The sequence below is a fragment of the Megalops cyprinoides genome, chromosome 14, assembly GCF_013368585.1.
Source record: "Megalops cyprinoides isolate fMegCyp1 chromosome 14, fMegCyp1.pri, whole genome shotgun sequence".
NCBI lineage: Eukaryota > Metazoa > Chordata > Actinopteri > Elopiformes > Megalopidae > Megalops > Megalops cyprinoides.
Window position 1 is genome coordinate 27,563,964 of NC_050596.1, and position 20,717 is coordinate 27,584,680.

A 20,717-nucleotide genomic window follows, 5' to 3' on the forward strand; every position below is an offset into this window, starting at 1 on the left:
CTGGACTGCTTTTCTTTTTTTTTGGGTGGGTGGGGGTACACAGCAGTCAGGTGTCACATCACAGATTAAGTGCAGTCAGGTGAAAAGCAGATTACTCCATGCAACCCACCTGGTGCATCTCTTGATCAGCTGACACATGCAACATCTATTTGCATACATATTGATTTTTTTTTTTTTTTCAAAGTGAATGCAAACAAAATATATTTATATGCGAGGCACAAATAAATACATTTTGTATTTACAAAGCCACATTACACACAGAGGGATTAGACCCAACACCCTGCCGGAAACATCCACTCACTCCACACACGCTCAGTGATACTGCTGGCTTGTGATCAGAACTCCAGACTGTTCTCTTCTGCTCCCTAATACACATGTTTGTATGGGGAACCCTGTAGTGCTGTGGTGCTGGTTCTAGTGTTGAGAGAGCAGGGTTCTGGCCCGGTGAGGGACTCCTATCTGAGAGTTTTGTAGGGAAGAGTCTGGTATGGAGCTGTGCCTTCGCTCAGGTTAACCACAAAGCCACTGATCTCCACCCTGTGGTCATCTAAAACCACAACCTTTAACAGGAGTACTACTTTGAGCTGGAAAGTGTTTCTTCTTAATACTCCAGTTACTTTTAGTGTATGTGGGTTCACATTTAGATATGATTTTCAATGACATCAATCCCATAAAGACATGTACAGGTCTGTCATTGGTGATTGGTAGGGGGTCTTGCTGATAGATTATTTTATCTGGGTTTAGACTGGTAAACTGGCACAGAGCTTATCTGGGTGCTGGACTATAGGAAAGGTTCTCGTGCTGTAAAAATCACTGGGGTCTGCCTGTGGATGGCGCTGCTCTAATCTTACTTATAGCCACACTGACATGGAGTGAATGGGGGGGTGGAGTGAGGCGCACTGCTAGCAAGTGTCCTCACAGTGGCACTGCTGAGCAATCTCAGCCACAGAAGACCAATCCACAGATCAGACTCTCTCTGAATAACACAGTTATCCCTCTCCACCTCTGTCGGTCTTTTTTTCCCCCAAAGTGCTTCCTTTGATGTCATGGTGTCAAACATGAGCTTGTATGCAAGTCTACATGTAATCCTATCAGCTGTGTGTGTGCGTGTGTGTGTATATGTGCATGAGTGTGTGAGTAAGACTGTATGTAAACACAGTAGTTCTCTGGAGCCGCACTTGTCTTAAAGTATGCAGTTTAGAGGGAAACAGAATCATGAAATGATGGTCCACTTCTCATGATTACAGGGATATTGTCTCCATGACAGAAACGACATTTCCATTTTGTTCTCTAAACAAACCACTGGTATTCTAGATATTTCCATGTGAGCACAATGTTGATGCAGTCAGGAGACAGTACAAATATGAGAAGCCATGTCGTCTGTACAGACTGGGAAGGATTCTGCATGTGTGAATGTGTGTGCATGCTTGTGTCAGGCATTTTCTCCTGAATATTCAGAAACAGGTCTTCCAATATGGATACAGTTCTATACTTGATGTAAATCGCAGATTCTGCCCACCAGTCATTATTACATATGTAATACTATTGCACACAGATGGCCATCATTACAGAGACCGCAGCCAAGAGCTCCATTTTCTTCATAAAGGCATAAATCTCCACAAAAAGAAATGGTGGGACTTCAGTTTGCAGGGAAAATGTCAGCCTCATTTCTGGCTGGCATTCCTCAGTGGAATTCCTTTTATTTGCAGGCACTGTTCTCCTGCACTCTTGTGACAAAGCTCTGCTAGGCCCACGGACGCATTTTCTGCATCTTTAAAAATAAAACCCTGCCAGCCTGTCTGTTCAAAGCCTGCTGTCAGATCTGCTGCATCTATAAAACATTCCACAAGAGCCGGCCTTCAGAGACTGAGAATTGCAAAATATTTTCCCCTTCTCTTTTATTCCTCAAAATGTTCATTTGAGAATTCACACAGTACCTGCAGACAGAGACACAGAACACATTGCCAATCTGCACTTGGCCTGTTAAGGGGGACCAATTTTGTTCAGCTGTGGAAGAAACAGTCAGTTAGGCAAAAGGACCGTGAAAGAGAAGAGGGGTATTGTGGGATAGGAGTGGGGCGTGGGAGATTTTGAGGATGGGGAGCCATACCTCTGTGCTGGGCTGGCTCTGGCCCTGTTCCTGGCCCGGCCCCGGTCCCTGTCCCAGCGGGGGCTGCTGCAGGCCGTCCACCTCGGGGGGTCTGAGCGGCTTGTCGATGTCCAGCGAGTCCATGCTGGAGGCGGAGGCGGAGGCGGAGTTGATGCTGGAGCGGGAGGAGCGGGCGATGGAGCGCAGCTCGCGGTCGCTGACGGCGCCGGCCGAGCCCGTGCGCCGGTGGTGGGCGGAGGACGAGGGCCGACGCAGGGTGGAGGAGGAGGAGGAGGAGATGGAGGAGGAAGGCGAGCTCTGGCGGGCCGCCTCGTCCATGCTGAGGGAGGCCTGTTCCAGCTGGGCCGTGATGTCGTCCAGGGAGTAGTTGGAGGCCAGCGGGCGGGTGTGGCCGCTGCCCCCCCGGACCGTGGAGGCGGGGGAGGCCCGGGTGCTGCTGCTGCCGCTGCCCCCGCTGCTGCTCCCCCCGCCCCCCTGCCTGCCGCTCCCGCTGCGCCCCGCGGGCGGCTTCTGCCGCAGCTTGGCCTCCCCGGGCACCGTCAGCCGGGACGTCCCGCTGTTGGGCTTGCCGATGCTGCTCAGCTCCTGCTCGATGGAGCAGAGGTCTGCCATGAGGGCGTCCAGGTCCACTGGGTCCCCCTGGTTCAGCGCCTCTGAAACAGCAGCACCAGGCATTCAATCTCTTGCCTTGAGAGACGCATCTCCCCCAGCTCATTAACATTACATCACTGGCATTTAGCAGACGCTCTTATCCAGAGCGACTTATTATAGGTTACAATTTTTTTTTTTTTTCATGTTACCCATTTATACAGTTGGATATTTTACTGAGGCAATCGTGGGTTAAGTTCCTTGCCCAAGGGTACAACAGCAGTGCCCCAGCAGAGATTTGTACAAATGTGTGCAACCTGTCAGTTACAAGTCCTTGTCCTTACCACTACGCTACACTGTCGCCCCTCACCCCACTGTGAAGGGAAGGGTCTAGAAGCCTCCAGAGTGTGTGGTGTTGGAGTGCAGGTACTGGGGTATTAGCTGCACTGGGATATTAGCAGTACTGAGAGGCACTCACCATTGATGTTGTACATGGAGAAGCGGTAGGAGAAGTTGGCCAGGTTGGTCTCCTGTCTCAGGGGGGCCTTCTGGACTTTCTCTGGCCTCCCATCATCCAGACTCTGCGGGACACAGGGAGTGAGACAGGACCTGGTGCAGAACCTCAGCTAATCTAGGAACACACTACTGTGTGTGTGTGTGTGTGTGTGTGTGTGTGTGTGTGTGTGTGTGTGTGTGTGTGTGTGTGTGTGTGTCCTCCTTTACAGATAATAATAACTTCACAGCAGACCGGCACAGACAGCATTTAGAAATAATGGATTTCTTTTCTCATTTAGCTATTTATAACAGAATGACAGCTACAAAGCTAAATTTGTCACGCTGCCTCAAATCTCATTACTTAGTCACCCTAAATTATAAGACATCATTATCTTCATCATCTGTTGTTTATTTATTACAGTCAACTGTGGCAGAGATATTATCACCAACAGCACCATTCTCTGTGCCATCCATTTCTACAGCGTTACAATCCCACACCACTCTGTTTGCTGTGATGCAGTTGCTAAGATACTGTTGCCAGGCGTACCTGTGTCAGTTTATCCAGCTCTCCCAGCCAGGCTCCAAACATCTTGTCCAGGTCCTGATCCTCCTTATCGCTGTCCTCCTCCGCCGCATGGTCCAGCTCGTCGTCCGAAAGCTGTTCCATCTGGAAGAGACAGCACAAGGTCAGCTACAGTGAGCTGCAGCTGTAGCGTCATCGAGCTGACTGAGGCCTCAGCAACATGCCACAACGTCAACAGACCACCACAGTGTAACCCCAGGGCTTTAAGTCACGGAGTTGAAAGGTTCCAATTATGACAACAAACCACTTCAATCAACATTAAATGCACAGACAGTGACTTCCACTTGAGGACTCCAGACAGATTAGATTAAACAGTTAACAGCACTAGCATGAGACTGAACTGTGGCTGGGCTCAGCTCAGTTAGGACACTGGACATGTCTACAGAAGCAAGGCCATTCAGACCTCGGCAGTCCTTAGGTTCTGTGTTGTGACTGACGGCAGGACATTGCAGCAGCTTGGCCCGCTGTCATGGCCACACAGTACTGGTACAGTGAAGCTATGAGAAGACAGACAGGCGGAGGACTGGCAGATGACTGGTGCCAGCTCGTTCTTACAGACACTGCATACAGTTTAACTAACAACAAAAATGCAACCGCTCACAATATCAACAGCAATACCAATGACAACAACCATGTTACCGACAGGCGCTGGAGAGGAATTGTTCAAGGAAAAGGTTATTCCATACGGCACAGCGAGGATGCAAGTCGCAGCAGGTCACTTGTAAGTTGTTTTGGATAAAAGCGACTGCCGAATGAATAAATGTGAATGTAAATGTAAATGGAAGCAGAGGTGGCTCCTGCAGCCTCTGGCCTCTCCATGAGCCGGTTAGAGATTGATCTCTTTTCCTCATTAAATGATGCTACAGCTACACAGCTAAACAGCATCACCACACCGTTCTGTCGTGACGTCTGGTGTTCCTCTTTTTACAGTGCTGAGACGAAGCACCCATACATCTGTTAGCCCTTTCGACATGTTTTGGGAGCTCCTTGCTGAGCCTTTCTTCAGCAGAACCTTGGCATCCGGGTCGGTGACAGTCGCAAACACAATCTGAACCATACGGCTGCATTCCCTGTATGTCTACACCCAGTGCTCCCACTCACAGCAAAGAGAGTAAACTGGGAAACGAGAAAAATTAAGAACACGTGTTCCTCTATCATGTGTCGCATTCTCTGGAATCGTTCAACGGCTCGACCACACATTCCTCACACGCAATGTCATGAGGGCATCGCTGGAATCTGGTGTACTTAACGAACACCTTAAAACGTGCGTATTTTGAAAAGCTTTCTCGCCAGGCTTGGCTGCCTGCCAGACACTGGCGCAGATGGCATCAAAGGAGGCACGTGACAAGCTTGTGAGGTACAGGCTTCATGCTCTGCATGCAGCGCCAGTCAAACACACAATGCTCGTGCCGCGCAAGCTGTAACAGCTGTGAAAGAGGACCACCTAGTGGAGACTGTTATAACTCCCCAGTCCCTGAGCTGTGAAAAAAACCCCAGAGACCGGTCAAACCACAAATTACTGAAAAGAGTATGGGCACAGGGTCAAAGCACAAGTAAATCTAGAGTTCCCTCTGATATTTATGACATCACTTCCTCAAAAAGGTCTTTGGTCAGATTAGTCAGGTTTCCAGACCACAGGATGTTTACACAGCGTCATAAACCAATACACTATCTAACAGGAATGCTGTTCTGCAATTTAATGGTTTTGCATGATTAATCAATGACAAGGAACGGCATGCCTTTAAAATGTAGTAGCGTCACAAAGACACACAGAGCAGAATGGTCTCAGTGGAAAAGCCAATGCTTGCCCTGTGTCAGAGTCCCTGCAACACGACCACTTCAACCAAGAAATATGCATCAGCAGCAGGTTTATTCATCTTTCCAAACAGTATCCGTGCAGCGTCCTAACAGAAAGCGCAGCAATCCGTCTCTGAGGCAGGGCTTTCAAACAGGACTTACTTACAAACACTTACTCTTTCTGAGAGATGCGCATTATTAATCTACTTAAACTCAAACTTAAACAAAAGGGGCCACTCCCGTGACATTCAATACAGTACACTAACAAAGTGTACAGTTACATGGCGAAAGAGTGGAACTTTTACAAAGCTACGGATAATCCTCTAATCTCCTTGAAGTAAAGTTCTTCAAAGTGATTTCTGCCTGTGTGCCCCCCACATGGGCTCTAGTGGTATAATCCCAATGCCATGGCTGTACCAGGACGTGGAACCCTCCCCGTCAAACATACAGACAGGGAGGGGGGTGACCCACTACATTACATTACATTACATTAATGGGATTTAGCAGACACTTATCCAGAGCGACTTCCATAGGTCACAATTTTTACATGCTATCCATTTATACAGCTTGATACTTACTGAGGCAATTCTGGGTTAAATACCTTTCCCAAGGGTACGGCAGCAGTGCCCCCGCAAGGAATCGACCCAGCAACCTTTCGGTTACGAGCCCTGCGCTGCACTGCGGACCCTTGAGATGACAGTCACTACAGTGGAAATAGGACATTCAAACTAACAGTAACTAAACAGCGTTCACCACAGCACCTGAAAGGTTCAAGCCGGCACAACCGTACAGCTGACAGACAGACGTCCCCCCACCCCCACCCCGCCAGGTGAGGGCGCTGCTGAGGCCCAGCACGCAGACCCACCAACAGACTGCAGCAGCCAGCGAGCAGGCGCATGACACAGCAGTCTGCCGCTATGGCAGGATCCTAATGAACACTCCGGAGACCTGAACAGAGCGGCTCGTACTCCACGCGGGGATCAGAGAGGAAGAGCTTGCAACCCGCTTTCAACACCCCACGCCTCTTCATCTCCGCAGACAAATTTGATAAGATTTTTATGCATGAAAAATAGAAATTCTCTGCCAGTTCGTATCTATATTTTCATTTCTATATTTTCGCCTACCTCCTTTAAGTCTGCAGCATTCGAAACTTAACATACTTGCAGAGGTCTGAACTGCACCACACCAAAAATCACTTACTGTCAGAGGAACATGAAAACTGCTGCAGAAATACCTGACATCCCTGATAAGTAGGTATATCATTCTTCACACTTGGTCTACCGCATGGCCTGGTGTTTGCTTTCTAAATGAGTGCACTGTGTATATAACACGGACAATGGCCACTGTCAGGGATGTGGTGAATTTCTTTAACTGCAGTGTGCACACAGTACATTTTTGATTAGTTAGTCTGCGCGCTCTATTCACTATTACAGATCCTGTTTGAAGAGGTCCTTCTCACAAACAGAAATGAGGCTGGGGGGAGGGGAAGAGCCACACCCATGTGAAGGTCAAATGTCATATTTACATTTTTGAGTTCTACGGACATATGCTGTAAATGTTTGAGTGAGCTTGCTCTAATTATTAAGGTTCAACACATGTTAAAAATGGTTTTAAATCAGAGCTCATGTGGTCAGTAACTGTCTGATAATTGCAGTGTCTCCACTCTATGACTTTGATTAAAGGAAATGAGTCTGCTGTGACTCACTAGAGCTATAAAAATGGAGCTTAACAGTGCCAGCCCCTCTCCCGACACGAAGAGGACCGGAGGCATGGGCCATCCTCTTTACCTCCTGCTAGACTCCACATCTGCTCTTCTGTTGCTAATCTGGGGGTTTTTCCCTGGTTGGTATGCTGTCGTTTTTACATTTGGAGCCTCTCCTCCAAACAGGCAGATGCCTCCTGACTGTGTGACACCGGCTTACTGTGCCCACATCACTGCACAAGGAAATGAGCTCTGTCTCTATGGGAAGGAACTAAGGAGACAACAAGCGTGAGCAATTTCCTAAAGTCACCACAAACTGCACCTATCTGCCCCCGGAACAGAGTCACTGAGCGGAGCCTGACCTGAGTCTGCCGAATCTGCAGCAGAGGAGGACCCAGGGACCCCAACAGGAACACAGCCCACTCTTTACAGGAACCCACTAACACCTTACAGAAGGGAATGAGGCTGACTTTGCATTACTGGCATTTAGCAGATGCTTTTATCCAGAGCGACTTACATAGGTCACAATTTTTACCAAGTTACACGACTGGATATTTAGCGAGACAATTCTGGGTTAAATACCTTGCCCTAGGGTACAGCAGCAGTGCCCCAGCGGGGAATCGAACCAGCAACCTTCCGGTTACCAGCTGTGATCTTTAACACTACGCCACAAGGCCGCCACACCACCGCCACACCACCGCCCCACTGCTGCTGACATCGGGGAGAGAGGGCACAAAGCCGCCCCCTTTTCGTCTCTCTCACTTCCAGCTTCGCTCCCCATCTCTGCTTCTCTCTGCTCTACACTCTCCTCCATCTTTCTCATCCCTCGGCAGCTCAAAGACATTTCCTCTCTCCAGACGGGGGAGAGAGTGAGGAGAACTGAGTGGAGAGGAATTAAAGAGTGGCTTCTCAGAGCGCTGTGCTATAATTACCTCCCTGCGGTTCCACAGCCTGGGATTTGGGTCAGGTTTAGCAGGGGCCAGGCGTGGGCCGAGCCTGTTCTGGCTCAAACACAGATCTCTGGTCCCAGAGTCTGGTTGCTGGAACAGGCAGGACTGCCCACCGTACAGGTCTGGGATCAGCAGCCTGCTCTGTGAGGATCTTCCAAACATCTCCTCCTGCGAGCCAACCTGAGTCACTCCAGAGGAGTTGAAACAAGCTATACTCACAACCATTACATCACATTCATTTAGCCAGCATAGCTTATACAGAGCAACTTCCAGCACAGACGAACCTGAATTTAACCTGAATTGCTCCAATATCTACCCATAGAACTTAGTATGTTCAGTGTAATGCTTGTAAGCTCTCTTGGATAACAGCATCCGCCATGCATGCTGATATCCGTGACTATCATTACTGCTCAGATAAGCTGCAATGTCTTTCTGCATTTGTCTGCCTTTTGTAAAGCGTCAGTGATGAACGACCTGACTGGATGTTTGTTTCCGGGATCTTTGTTTTTCAGTCATAGCTGCAGAGTAAACACACTTGTTTGGATCTCATAGCAGCACGCTTTGATTAATGCTAACACAGTATATCCATCCTCAAAGACTCAGCCCTGCTGAAAAGCCTGGGGCTTTAATCATCTTTTAAACTGTCAAACACACACACACGCGCGCGCACACAAACACACACACACACACACACACACACACACAAACACACACACACACACACACACACACACACACACACACACACACACACACAAACACAAACACAAACACACACAGACACACACTGGAGTGACCTCTGAACTACACTTGTTTACGGGCCGCTCGGCTTACAGGCATCCAGCACACAGCTTCCCCTCCTACATATAATCAGGGCCTCTAAGCACAACACACTTTGTCCTTTAAACTTACTTTTTATAGGAAACGATGAGGTCGAGCTCACTAAAAAATGTTGTCTGGGACATGAAATACATACTTAAATTTGTTACACACAGTTATGGACAAAACATACTGCAGCTGCATGTGGTCAAGGTTGGAGAGCCACCAGCCAGTGAGAGACGCGGTTTCTGCTGCCACTCGCTGAGTGATGGATTCTGAGTCGTCAGTGCGAAAAAAACAGAGCTCATCCTCAATGACCTCGTATCCTCAACTAAAGGGAGAGGAACAGAGAACAGAGGAGTGGCCCTGGACGCACTGCCAGCGCTCAGCCCTGCGTGGGGGGTAGAGTGGGGGGGGGGGGGGGGGGGGGTCTGAACAGGAAATGCCCTGGATAGAGTGCATTCCTCATTTCCCTTATGAGTCATTACATGAGGCTCTCCAGCTGTCCCCTCAACACCCCTGCCACACCGCACGAACGGCACCGGGGGCGGGGCTTCAATAACCATTACATCATCCATGGCAGCGCGGGGCAGGAAGAGGGGGAAAAACGGGATCAAATTAGCCTCCTTTCCGTTTGAAAACACTCAACTGCTACCGTTCGAACTGAGGCAGAGAAAAGCCATCAAGGCCAATCTGGGATCGTTCACCCGTGTTAAAAATACACCTTTTAATGGACGATACCAGCCACAGCACAATGGCCTCACCAACAGCTGGGCCAAAATAGCCAGGGCCCTCTTCAAATGTAATTACAGTCTTGGTAAATGGCATGCTCAATTGAACGAAACTCTGACGTCACGCTCTGCGCTGATTGGCTGAGAGGATCCCCTCCCGCTGTTTTGCACCGGGAGAAAGTGAGAGTCAACAGCGGAATCGCGTGAGCAGCAAATGTGTGTTATCACTGAAAACAGCCCTCTGGCCCTTCACTGACACAGCCACCCTCCGGCTCCACTTCCACAAACCAACTCAGAGCACGAAGGCAAAACACCCCTAGCTCTCTCTCTGTGTGCGTGTGTACTTATGGATATTACACAATGTGCATTCATTACATATTTTTACATCATACATCATTTTCAGGCCGCAGTGTAAGCATAGGCAGCAGGTCAGAGCAGCGAGTACAGGTCAGACTGCAGTCCCTCTCTCTGCCACTCAGGGTACCCCCGCGAGTATGATACCATGACCTCATGACCTAGAGGGTCAGTGGTCAGCAGTTCGGGACAGCGGTGTCAGGCCCTTTGCTTCTGTGGGAATGCAAAGTCCTGTCTGTGCTCCACATGCCATCTCCTGACTGCCCAGTCCTCCTGGCTACTGCCTGCTGTCTGATAACACTGTTCGACTGTTCCTCCTCCTCTCAGTGTGGAAACAAAGGCTGAGACAGGACTAAAAGACAAACCACCCCACATCTCACTGCCCGCTTCAGCGGCCTCTGCGGGCTCCTGTCCACTGTGATCGTTCCGCCCTGTAAAAATAGACCTTGCATTTATTATAAAAACAACTGCGCTGTGAAGGCCCGAAACCCCCCAGCTGGTCTCACGTTGCTTACATGTGGAAAAGCGTGACCAGTTTGGGAGTCGCGACCCCTGCATTCCTCCGGCCGCGCTACCAGAAACTCATTCGTCATGTCTCAGCTGAACGGAGACACAAAGGAATGAAGGAACGAGGGAATGGAGGACCGGAGGAGTGAACGGACAGGCCGCCACTGCTCCCACATCTTTCCGTTGCCAGGATCGAGCAGGAAGTCTACAGAAGCACTCGATCACACACCCTGCCGCGTCACCGTTAGACGGCAGTGGTGTGAGACCCTCAGTACCTCAGGTGACACGGCCCCTCCTGCCTGCTGTGCCTCAGACAGGTGGAGGGCCTCACCAACAGCAAAGCACTGCCAGAGCAGCCACTCTCTTCCTCTTCAGGAGTCAAAGAGAAGTAAAAACACACTCAGCTTACAGTTCCCCTCCTCTGTATGAGAGTTAAAAGGTTGCATGTGTGTCTGTCTTTATATCAGCACATTCACATAGAATGAGTGATTCTTCTTGAAATGGTATTCGGACAGAATATGCTGTATGAATGCTATTAATACCAAACAGTGTTTGGCAAGACAATTTCCCCCATGTCATAGATTACACTGACTGCACTCACTAAGGGTGAAACAGAACACATTAACCCAGGTTACTCTGTAAAACATGTGCTGTGGGGGGTGGGGGTGGGCCTGTGGAGAGTTAACACAGGGGTACAGGGGTAAAATGATCTTATTTTGGAAACTAGGACAGGGATGGACACTCAAACTACTCCACTGCACAAATAAACAGGTGTAAGGACCTGCACAAACAGGCACTTGGACAGATAAATTGAGCAATTCGGCATTTCAGCATGTAACTGAAGGAGGCAGAGGACCCGGAAACGTTGCAGAGAGACAGCCGGCCATCAGACTCAGGAACAAATGGCTGGCCGGGGCAAATCCAGGCCAATCCAGGCCACCGTAACCTGGTGACAAAGTGACATCATGTACAGTGGGAAGAGAACTGTAGCGCCACCTTTAGTGATGTGGGCGTATTGCAGAGATAGCGTGAGGGGCAGAGAGAGTGTGTTCAGGTAAGGAGGAGTGGGTAGTGGTGACTGCAGGGGTATAACTGCAGGTTTATGTAACCTACAGGGAGTCCCTTCCCACAGCCGATACACTTTAACTGACTTTCTCAGTTTTTTCATATTGATGGTCATAATCAATTTTTTTAATGGAGATTTTCACTATGACACTTGACAGATCAGGATATTTAACCCTCACCCACACTAACATCTATCCCATTTCACTGACACATAAAATTCACTGACAGAAATCAAGGATGACAAAGATGGATGAGATTATTCAGACGTGTTCCTATGCCCCATGTCGAAGTGCCAGATTGTGAATGTGCAAATGTGGATCGCTGTAAGCTCATCAGCACACACTCTGATAGTGAGCATTGATTGGCAGGTTGCTGTAATTCATAGGTGAGTTTATACAGACTGCCACGTGCTCTGAATTCCCACAATAACACATTCTCACCTCATCAGCTCACTGAGTTCTGAACTAGGAAGCGCTACCGCGTATTCTCAAAGGAGGTCATGCACTTCACCGGCACTCACGGCATACACTGTCATATGTTTGTTTTCCTGTTGCACGCAGGATAAAAGGTAAAACACGGGCAAAACAGAGGGAAAGAAAACGAGTCTATGAAGCAGCCTCCTTTCATTTCCAAATGAAAAGAGCACTGAACTCCAGTCAGGAGCAGAGGCAGCCGAACAATGCCGTTCTATGGCAGCTCATCTCTCTGAGGGGGGAGAAGGGACTTTTCCGATACAGTCGCAGAGTGCTGACCGCTGCCATTCCCACGCCCATGCTCCTGGATGACCTTACAGTGAGTGGAGGACGGACTGGGAGCGCAGGACAGCGCGGCACTCGCTTCCAGCACATTCCATCTCAACTGTGCTGGAGACGGAGGGAAACGGCTTCAAATTAGATCCAGACTTTTTTTTTCCCCCCTCTTCCCCCATAATTTGAAGAGAAAAACAAATGTCCTCTGATGCTCTGAGAGTGGGGAGCACTACAGACAGTGAGGGGGGGGAAAAGGGAATGAAAAAAGGGCTGAGTGCATGTACAATCCAACTGCACATTTCCAGATGTGGGCGAAGAACACAGACAGGCACATACACAGGCGCACGCGCACGCACACACGCGCACACGCGCACACGCGCACACGCGCACACGCGCACACACACAGACACAGACACAGACACAGACACAGACACAGACACAGACACACACAGACAGACACAGACACAGACAGACACAGACACAGAGAGAAACAGACAGAGAGAGAGACACATAGACACGCACATACACACAAACATACAGACACACAGACAGACAGACATACAGACACCGAGAGACAGAGCGAGAGAGACACACACAGAGAGTGACACACACACAGACACAGGTTAATGGGCAAACACGCTGTTGATGTGGTTGCCATCCGCAAAACCAAAAAAGCAGGTGGAGTGAAAAGTCTGAAGAGGAAAGAACTGCAGTGAACCTTCCAGTGACCTTTCTATTCTCACACTTCCTGTTTCCTCCTCTCTTCTTTCACTGTGGAAACTGACAGTTGGCCACTGTGCCGCACAGAGAGAGAGAGAGAGAGAGAGAGAGAGAGAGAGAGAGAGAGAGAGAGAGAGAGGGGGCATGGGGGGTTTACAGTGCTAGCTCGGGAGGCTATAACACACACGGCAATAACACGAGGGCGAGTGCCATGCGTTTGTCCACACGGAGCGACATGCAGCCAGCACAACCGCACGGGGGATCTTCAAAAGAGAGAGCCGAGCCGTTTATTTCCCATGCCGCTTTTCCCGTCTTCTCCGAGCGACGGCCACACCACAGCGGCCGGCGAGCCCATCCAGAACACACCCTCACATAAAACGGACCAGCGACGAAAATAGGCAGGCCCACAATGTCATTTCGGTTCCTCGACGGTAAAAAAAAAAAAAAGAAAAAGAAAGGAGGAGGACCTGGCTTTGTAGGCCGGTCCAATGAAAACAGTGTTAACACTGCTACTCCACCTCTTGATGTCTCAATTTAATAATGTTGTTATGTCATTTTCAGTAACGTATAATTTCAGCGACCGTAAACGACGAGAGTAATCCGTATCCCATGACCATCAATTACCGCCATTAATGCCCGCAATAACCCAGTCCAACTGGTTGCGGGATTGACCCCAGGAATTATCTGTACCAGTAGCTTAAAAACCCTGTCCAAGCTTGACTCCTGTCATCTCTGCATTTCTCCAGTGGAATGCAAGGAGAGCTACAGATGAGAACAGCTGACCGGCGCTGGAAAAGTCCAACTCCAGCTCTGCAGCCCTGTCAGAGTATGATTTAGAGGAGGGGTCCAGACACCGGAAGGCACAGGCATGCCACGGCGCACAGCTATTCCAGGAACCGAATGAAGAGGTCCATTTGGCCCGGTTCCATCCGAGCATCTGAGAGCACTGTAGATGCGCAGGGCTATCTATAGGAGGAGGGGGAGACATTACATCATAAATCAAATGATGTTTTCCACCCGGCCAGAGAGACAAGCTTTCCTAATTCACTTTCCATCCCGGGAACAGAACATTTGTTGATTATTTGCTTAGCATTCCCTTTTACACTGGGTGGCTTGGTATGACTTTCATATGATATACGGTATTATACACAGCGGGGAAAAGTCAGACTAAAACCCACAACCCCTCTCCCCCCCCTCAATTACAAGTCCAGAACCCCAACCACTACCCCACACAGTGGAAAAATGTTGGAAAAAGAACCAGAGTGGGGCATGTCTACAACAAAACTGGCTCCTTGTTATGAGAAATGACAAGGAAAATGTGGGTTGTGGGTTCAGTACTGTACTGTATCTGTGGGTACTCACGATTCAGGCCCTGTGTGTGTGTGTGTGTGTGTGTGTGTGTAAGTAAGGTGGTTTATTGCTGTACAGTATCCAGTATCCAAGGGTTCTGTTTGTATTGCATTTCACTTTCTCTTGTGCTCTGTGGTAAATCCTTCATATTTTCCCCACAGCGCTCCGATCAGCGGAGTAAGATCCCGGTCTTTCCCAGCTCTCTCTCTCTCTGTCTCCCACTCACTCTCTCCCTCTCCCCCTGACCCAGTCCACAGGCTGAGGACATGGGAAAAGGTGGAGTGCAGAGTTGGGAGTCATGAACAAACCGCTGACTGAGCACAACTGTTTCTCAGGAATTATATCTGGTAAACTGATCTCTAATCAAAAGTGAAGTCAAAAATGAGGGAATACAAAAATGACACCCCTGGGGCATTTATGTGTCATAATGTGGTTTTATACATTACAGCACTTCCTTCAGATCCTTGATTCAGTACAGTGTACCTATCTTCATCTATCATGGCGTCATGAAAAAAGCAAAGGAGCTATAATTGAACTATAATTAAATGCACAATTAAATGGCTCACACAGATTATATACCTAGATAATAACTAAAGTAATAACCCTTCTGAGATTCAAACCTGAAACATTCTGGTCCAGTTCCCAGACCACAATGCAACACTGTACATCTTCAGTATACACGTTATTGTGAAATAAACTTCTACATGGGTGTGGTGTCAATCTATTTCAGTATTAGTGAAGGTCATCTGTACGCCCCCTTCTTGCTTTTAGCCAGTTCACAGAGAGCAGGGCCAGGACACCCGGAAAAGCTAAACACACACGTCCCTGCACGCCATCCTCAGATGGGGCATCTGTTTCCATGGCAACACACACCTCCTGCATGCCGCCCTCATAGGGGGGGGTCTGGTGTTTCCATGACAACACCCACCTCCTTGTACAGCACCCTCAGGTAAGCCAGCGGTTTCCATGACAACAGACTAATAGCTACAGACACGACATGTAGTGTGCGACTTTCACCAGTCACCTGTCAGAATATTATACAATATTCCCCAATCACCACCTACCCCAAAACTGTGCTCCAAGGTCCTCTTCCCTGCCTTTTACAGAAAGTTTACAGAAAGCCAACGGAGCGAATCGATCTAATCAAACAATCAGCCATTGTTAAGAATGCTGACTGCAGCCACGGAGCGGCAGGAAGGCTCCCCGCAACCTCATGGAGCTGCAGCAAACTTTCCAAACACCAAGAACAAACAAACACTTACAAACAGCGCGGCAGTGTGACTGAGAAAGTATGCCCATTATTCCCACCCCCCCATGCCTCTCCCATGGGAAGGGGACACGCAGGGCGTGCCTGCGTCCCCGCAGCCTGGGACTGTGGCTGCCCGCACCAGCCTCACCACGTCAAGCCGAAACGTGTTTCAAATAAAAATCTAATCATCCAGCTAGCACTCTCTAAACATCCTGCTCATACACTGCCATCAGTGCTGGCCTGGGATTTCAAACACACACGCACACACAAACGCACATATACACAGACACACGCACACACACACAGACACACGCACACACAAACGCACACATACACAGACACACGCACACACACACAGACACACGCACACACAAACGCACACATACACAGACACACGCACACACAAACACACACATACACAGACACACGCACACACAAACGCACACATACACAGACACACGCACACACAAACGCACACATACACAGACACACGCACACATAAATACACATACACATGTCCGCATGCACACGTACATCCACATATACACACACAATCACACACAGACACACACACAAACATAGATGTGCACACATACACATACGCAGAGACACACATGCACGCATGCAGACATCCACACACACATGCAAGCATTTACACACACACACACACACACACACGCACGCGCACGCGCACACGCACACGCACACGCACACCAGGAAAGCCATTCAGCTGGCTGGGCACAGAACGGGTCTGTGGCCACAGGGCCCCTGGCTGAGCAGCTGCAGGGCCACCATCTGAAGCCTTTCTGTCCACATGCTGAGAAAACAAGCACTAATGCTTCAGGCTCACTTTCACATCACAAACCTTTCTGTGACGCAAGACGCTACAGAGCACTCAGCTTAAGAGCAGAAGACAAGCATTTTACGACTGGCCAGCTTTGATCAGGTCTGGGCCTAAGTGCAAAGCAGACCAGGCCCATTCCTTTCTCCCGGTTCGTGTTTGAAGACCATATTGTTTTACTCAGCTTCATATTTCCCCTCATTCTATATCAATATTTCCTCTGATGAGGAATATCACCCTTTTACAGGAAGTCATATCCCACAGTTTGACCCCTCCTGGTCTCCAGCAAACTGCTACATCCTGCTTCACAGCTGACACTTATTAATGTCATTACAAAATCTCTCCAAAGCCCAGTGACCCAGAGCTGTGGGCTGACTTTCCAGTCAAAAAGCAGCAATTCGGAGTGTTGACCCAACACATACTTCAGTGGAGCTGCGGGGGGTGAGGTGGAGTTTCCCAAGTGACTCAGTCAGTTAAGGAGCGTTTCAAAGCGCGGGCAGTGCCCTACGGCGCAAACCCGGGTTTGAGCCTGAGCTGTATCATCTGCTGACGATGACTGGAAGCCCACAGCCGCAGAACATGGCTGCCTTTTGGCACAATGTTCCCTCAGAGAGGTCTAGACGCATTGGACTCCTTTTTACGCATTTACCTTGATTGAGCCCGAGGTAAAATAAGTGTCTGTGTGTGCGTAACTGCAGAGAAAGGAATGTCTCTATTCACAGTCAGATTTCCCACTTTAGTGCTGCCTGTAATTTCCACATCTCCTCCCTGGATAAACAAACTTCGTCCAAAACGTTGAGGAATAAAGTTCAGAGCCAGCAGTGTTGCAGAGAGTCTCAGCCTGGCAGCCCTACACCGCGCTGAGCTCACTGCAGCACAACGCACCAGCAGAGAAACACACACACACACACACACACACACACACACACACACACACACACACACACACACACACACACAGAAAGAGCCATATACACACAGACACACGCAGACACACGCAGACACACACACACACACACACACACACACACAGAAAGAGCCATATACACACACACGCACACACACACACACACACACACACACACACACACACACAGAAAGAGCCATATACACACAGACACACGCGCGCGCGCACACACACACTCACAGAAAGAGCCACACACACACACACACACACACACACACACACACACACACACTCACAGAAAGAGCCATACACACATACACACACATACTCAAACACACAGTTCACGCACACACACACACACAGTTCACGCACACACACACACCCATACGCATACACAAACAGAATCACACAAATACACACATATACAGACACACACACACACACACAAATGCGACACACACACAGAAGCGTAAATGAAAGAGTCCCTTTGTCCAAAGCAAGAAAATATAAGCAATAAGATTAAAAGTGTGTGAGGGCACGCTCCACTTGGGTCACATGGTGTCCTGTCTGTGAAAGGGAGGGGAGGGGAGGGGAGGAGGCAGGCAGAAGCCAGACAGCCACCGCAGAGGTGAACGAGGTCAGAGGCGTGCCGGACAATACCAAAAAGTGCCATTCAGCACAGTACGTCTGCAGCAGCATCTTTTCGCAATTCTTGTCAGCTGTTTAGGAGCTGAATAAAGACAACGCCTGACCAGGAGAACACCACTTCCTGTTCCCTTCTCCTTTCAAGTAAATGCACTCTTGTCATAAAACGTCAAGCGGCTGAATAAATAGCCTCCTATAAACCACATGCAAAGGCTACATTTTAGCGGGGAAAGCAGGGAGGCGGGCTTTTTAAGAGGCCGTGTCCATCTGGATTCCTGGAGGGAGAGGGTGTCCCGTGCACAGTACAGTCTGTGGGAAAGGTCTTATAGCTCTGGCTTGCTGCTCGGTTTGCACCACTTTCACTGTGGAAAGTATGACCCTTCATAGACACAGTGCAGAGGGGTAACACAGCCGAGCAAAGCCATCACATTTCATAACCTTACTTTATGACTTCCAGGACACTCTACGCTTAGTGTTTTTTTTTTTTTTATTAGCCAAAGAGAGGAGTGAAGGGTACCCACTGTCCACTGTCCAAATTTAAAGGACATTATTTAAGTACATTTTAAAATGACATCTTTTAAAGATGTTTTCTCAATGAGTAAAACAGGAGCATAGCAATAATGTTTTTACTGCAACAATGTGAAAAAGAAAAATCAAAAAGAGTGATTTTTTTTTAAACCATTACCTCTATCAAAGCAAAGCCATTTTACAAGTAAAGTCAGCTGCTGTTCTGGGATCAAAGTTCACATGCAAGTTTAATCTGTGTTAGCTAGGACAGCGGCCAAGCTGGGCTATAGTTTATCAGAGGCTGACAGCATTGTTTTACTCCGACATGCCATAAAAGAGCACCTGGACTCCACACTCACACTGAACAGAGCCAAACGTCATCATTCCGAAATAGGCCAGCATGGATGGTGAGTGTTGAAGGTTAGAAACATGTCAAATCGTTTTTCTCAGCTCTGCTTTAGACACTAAACTGAGAAAGGAGTCCAGACTAGCACTGTAAGTATACATCCAGTCAGTCTCAGAGTAGGACGTGCCAAAAGAACAGGTGAGGGAGGGAGAGGGAGAGGAGGGGTACGGACAGAGTGAGACAGAGAGATGGGGCAGATAGTGAGAGAGATGGAGAGGGAGGGATGAAGGGAAGAGGGAGAGAAGGTTAAGGAGAAAGTAACTAAAGAGGAAAAGCAACAGACAGGGACTGAGAGATAGGGGAGATCAGGAGGTAGGGGGGAGTCGGCGAGAGAGAGGGAGAGAGAGAGAGACAGAGGGGGGGAGAGAGGGGGAGAGAGGGGGAGAGAGAGAGAGAGTGAGAAAGAGGGAAGAACAGAGGGTAGGGGGGAGAGAGAGAGAGAGAGAGAAAGTGGGAAGAGCAGAGGGTAGGGGGGAGAGAGGGAGGGTGAGATAAAGAGAGGAGAAAAGGGGGATAAGAGGGAGTCCAAGAGGGAGAGAGGGAGGGAAAGGGGGATGTAGAGAGAAGAGAGGGAGGGAGGGGGAAAGCAGAGAGGACGGGGGGGAAGGGGGGGGTCGTCAGAGCCCGTGCTGTCTCTCGGCAGACACGGGGAGGCAGCTCTAATGTCATCTTTCACGCACAACTAACTGCAGTAAATAAGCATCAGGGATCACGGCTCCCCTTTCAGCCCCGGCCGCGCACACACAATACAGCCGAGCATTTGCACAACAGTGCCAATTACACGGGGAGGGGGGGCTGATGAACGCAGCGCTTTGCAGCCCTTTCCGAGACTCTGCAGCGGAACAGCCTCCCGCTCCCCTTCCCCCAGCCTGCTCTCCCTCCGCCGTTCCCCCGTCTCCAGCGCAGACGCGAAGCCAGATGCAAATTAACGCTGCAGCGCGGCGGGCAGTTGGTGGAAAAGAGGAGACAATTATCGCGGCACGCCAGCTGCGTCTCGGCCGTAACGTTCTCTCTCTCTCTCTCTCTCTCTCCATCTCTCACTCTCTCTCTCTCCATCTCTCTCTCTTCTCGCAATTCATTCCTTTCCATTGAGTGCGCATTTATTTCCAGCCGCTAAACTGAGAAATCAAGGACTGCGGTTTATTTCATCTTCCTTGTTGGGTTTGGTCTGATAAGTAAATTACGTCCACAAAGCCAATGTAAGAGACACTTCCTTGTACGCTCACGCTCGGTGAAACCCGATCATTCACATGCCCTGAACGACAAGGAAGGGGCGTGTTCTTTCCTCCTGTTCGGGGCAGTGAGGTATGACCGTCTCGCTGCCAGAAACAGGCACCAGACCACAAGTCTGCATTGACAGCCAAGCCTCCAGACACCTCTATCTCCTCACACTGTTACACTGCAGGGAATGCCATGCCAAATAAGGACCCGCTGTGCCGCACTGGGCCTGCTCACAGACCACCACATCAGGTCCCATCTGGCACATTATTACAGTATTACAACTCCATGTCTGGCGTGGTCCAATCAAAAAAGGCATAAACAGCTCCAAGAAGGGCTCTGTGAAAATAACACCGAGGGAATATACTTGGTTGGACATAAAAAGCATGCGTAAAAGAGCCTTGTACAGGCCGTGGACTGTGTG

General features: G+C 49.2%; 1 protein-coding gene across 1 annotated transcript in view; it reads right to left on the bottom strand.

Annotated features, from left to right (window-relative positions):
* Positions 1–20,717, bottom strand: part of LOC118788849 (ras-associated and pleckstrin homology domains-containing protein 1-like) — a 72,226-nt gene that overhangs the window by 25,989 nt on the left and 25,520 nt on the right. The window contains exons 3-5 of the mRNA XM_036544982.1: positions 3,741–3,860; positions 3,177–3,279; positions 2,111–2,763 (exon numbers count right to left, since the gene is read on the bottom strand). Of these exons, the coding sequence (XP_036400875.1) occupies positions 2,111–2,763; positions 3,177–3,279; positions 3,741–3,860 (876 nt within the window). The remainder of the gene's footprint in view (positions 1–2,110; positions 2,764–3,176; positions 3,280–3,740; positions 3,861–20,717) is intronic.